This window comes from Euphorbia lathyris, chromosome 2, assembly GCF_963576675.1.
Source record: "Euphorbia lathyris chromosome 2, ddEupLath1.1, whole genome shotgun sequence".
Taxonomy (NCBI): Eukaryota; Viridiplantae; Streptophyta; class Magnoliopsida; order Malpighiales; family Euphorbiaceae; genus Euphorbia; species Euphorbia lathyris.
Genome location: NC_088911.1, coordinates 33,862,858 through 33,866,451, shown reverse-complemented (window position 1 = coordinate 33,866,451; position 3,594 = coordinate 33,862,858). Strand labels below are relative to the sequence as shown.

General features: G+C 32.8%; 1 protein-coding gene across 1 annotated transcript; it reads left to right on the top strand.

The window, feature by feature from the left end:
* The first annotated feature begins 1,059 nt into the window (after positions 1 to 1,059).
* Positions 1,060 to 3,594, top strand: LOC136217714 (large ribosomal subunit protein eL19y). The gene is made up of 5 exons (XM_066004359.1): positions 1,060 to 1,217; positions 2,137 to 2,259; positions 2,840 to 3,153; positions 3,268 to 3,326; positions 3,421 to 3,594. Exons 1-5 carry the CDS (start codon positions 1,106 to 1,108, stop codon positions 3,443 to 3,445), a joined length of 633 nt encoding a protein of 210 aa, XP_065860431.1. The 5' UTR covers positions 1,060 to 1,105; the 3' UTR covers positions 3,446 to 3,594.

The following is a 3,594-nucleotide window of genomic DNA, read 5'->3' as shown; positions in this document are numbered from 1 at the left end:
GGCTATGTAATAGTACACGATTGGTGGTAACACAATTGGGAAAACATGTGATTGAAGCATCGAAAATTACAGGTTGTAACATTGGACAGAAGGTTTTCATACCTCGGCTTACTTTGACTCCATCAGACATCAAATTGCCATTTCGATTTCAACGAAGACAATATCCCTTAGTTGTTTGCTTTGCTATGACTATCAATAAAAGTCAAGGCCAATCACTTGCACATGTTGGATTATATCTTCCACGTCATGTTTTTAGCCATGGTCAAATGTATGTTGCGGTTTCAAGAGTCACAACAAAAAAAGGATTGAAAATTATTATTTGTGACGAGGAAGATAATACATCTAATTGTACCCAAAATGTAGTGTTTAAAGAATTATTTAATAATATAGACTGATTCTTAAAATATAATTTATTGAATTACTTTTATTTAGTGTACAAATAATTTTAAATTATTGTTTAAATAAATAAATTTAAAAAAATTTATACATGAATAATTTTAATAGATAACATAATTGATTTTAGAATTTATTTATTAAAAAATAAAATCCGTTCATTGCACGGGTCTACAGCTAGTAATAATACTGAAAGAAATAGGGTCAAATACATAAATATCATAATTAAGTATAAAATTACAATTAAGTCATATCACCAAACTTAATTCTTAATATGTCATTATTCTTTATATAATATGATTTTACACCTTAATTTAAAAAATCTAGACTCCAATTCATAAATCATAAACCCTAGAAAATCTATTATTGACTTCTAATTTATAAATTATAATCCTTAAAATATATTAAAAGTACTAATTTTACTAGTTTGATAATCTAAAATTATGATTTGATATAGTTGTAAATAGTTTTTTAAAAATGAATTTCTGTGTAATTTTCCCAAAGAAATAGCTTAACAATTGTAACTAATTCTAAAAACAGAAATAATACACGAGCCCAATGGAAGAAGCAAAAGCCCAAAGATGGACGAAGTTGAACCCTTGCAAACCCTAGCCCTTTAGGGATGAAGCGAAGAACCTGTGGTATATAAGCGCACTTACGATTCCTTCTCTTATCTCTCTGAAGTAGCAGCTTCTAACCAGGAGAGAAAGAAATGGTTTCGCTGAAGCTCCAAAAGCGGCTCTCCGCCAGCGTGCTCAAGTGCGGGAAAGGGAAGGTGTGGCTTGATCCCAATGAAGTCAATGAAATCTCCATGGCTAACTCCCGTACGTTCTCTTCTTTCGATTTTGTTCATATCGATTTCCTCTGATTAAGAATTTCATATTTGATTTATTCGATTGTGTTCGTGGATCTAGGAAGGAACCGAGCTTCCTATTTGATGTATGGTTTTGGTACCTCTGTTATTAGAGTGATTTTGTCCCCTTTTTTATGATTATTATAATTGATAAAGCTGCTTTGATTGATTTCTCCAGTTTATTGTTTTATGAGAACTGTTATAGTGAAATTAGGTAATTTTACATGTCATTTACATTACTAAGGGATGAAAAATGAGATTCTCTTGTAGATTAGTGATGTTGATAACTGACTGATCCTTATTCTCCAACCTGGTCCGGTGTGATACAATAACCTGAGCTTCTATCTCTTTCATTTTTAATTATTTGAACGTAATTTACATGGTCATTTAATTGTAACATGTATGAATTGAACAACATATATATAGAAAGTTGTGTGGGACTTTGAATGCTGTAGTGATGGCTGTTAGAGAATATTATTATGGCCAGAAAGTCAAATAAACATTTTAGTTGAGCTGCCGTCTGAGTTTTTAACTAGCAGGTTTTGCAAACTACTATGTATTTCGTGATTTTTGTATAATATAAGCTTGAGGGGATCTAGTTAGCTATATGTGGTCTGATTTTAATTTAAAGATTGAATTATATGCTTATATAGCTTAGATGTATTGTAAGTTTTTTTAACCTTATTTATAAATTTAATATGAGAATGTTTTTTTGAATTGAACATTACCTAACATAGTTTCTGCATTTGGTTTGCTTCATTCCTGTTAGAGTGAGAACTTCCATATACTTGTTATTAATATCTAACACAAACATCTGTGGAATATAAAAATGTTCTCAGTGTTTATTTCTTTAGAATTTTCATCTCATGAATTTGCTTTGTAAAATCCAGGCCAAAATATAAGGAAGTTGGTGAAGGATGGTTTCATCATCAGGAAGCCAACAAAGATTCACTCTCGATCCCGTGCAAGGCGTATGAAGGAAGCTAAGAGGAAAGGACGTCACTCAGGATATGGTATATAGATTTCTAATTTCTAGAACTATGGGTTAGCTGTTGGGGTTTTTCGTTATGACATCATTGCTCAAATAATTTCTCCCTTTATCCCAAATTGTAGTTAACTTTTGCTTTCTTAAAATTAGTTTTCTAATCTCCCTAATTTGTTATGTATAGAAATCAACAAAGCACATCAAATTAACTTGAGGCTATAAGTATTCTCTTCATCCCAATGCAAATATTACTGAAAGTTTTAATAATTTAATAACCAGCTGATCATATTATTAACTTAAATAAAGGCAAATAAGAAGATTATGTGTGAAAAATTGTGTTTCAACCATCTAAAACTAAATTTTTGTAAACCACTTAAAGGCTCAACATGTTTCATCTTTTTGGAACTGAGTATTTGACTTTGTTAGTTGAAGGCATGCTAGATTCATATTTGATTTCCTGGTCTATATATATATGACTTTGGATTAGTGAATGAGAATTAAAAAAAGTTCTTCGGATTCTGCTCTAATTAATCAATTATTTTTGCACGTTTTGTCGTTTCCTTTTGCAAGAAATCTTATGCACTGTAATTTTGCTTGAATCACTTCAGGTAAGCGTAGGGGTACAAGGGAGGCTAGGTTGCCAACAAAAATCCTCTGGATGAGAAGAATGCGCGTTCTCAGGCGTTTGCTCCGCAAGTACAGAGAATCAAAGAAGATTGACAAGCACATGTACCATGACATGTACATGAAGGTGAAGGGTAATGTCTTTAAGAATAAGAGAGTTCTTATGGAAAGCATTCACAAGTCAAAGGCCGAGAAGGCAAGAGAGAAGACTCTGTCTGATCAATTTGAGGCCAAGAGGGCGAAGAACAAGGCCAGCAGGGAAAGAAAGTTTGCCAGGAGGGAAGAAAGGCTAGCCCAGGTATGATGCTCGATACAAGCAATCGTTATCCCTGCTCTGGATATTTATGAGTTTCTAAGTTTAAAATGTTGTGTTATGTGGGTTTTTGATATTGTTGTTGCGTATGATGCTCAGGGACCTGGGGCCGAAAAACCAGTAGCTCCTCCACCTGCTGCTGCAGCCCAAGCAACCGAGTGAGTAGTTGTAAAGTAATGTATATGTTTTTTATTGTGATTGAAACCTGCAATCTGATTATGTGTTGATGTTTTGCTGTGTCTTTTATTGCAGGGGAGCTAAGAAATCCAAGAAGTGAAATCAACATTAGGAGCTCCAAAGATATCTTATTGTGACAATAGTTTTGTTGCCAGTTTGCTTTTTTGTTTATTTGGACCATGTTACTTAATGTTCTAGATGGAGGAATGTCTAAAATATTTTTATTACGTAGCTTCCAATTTTCTTTTA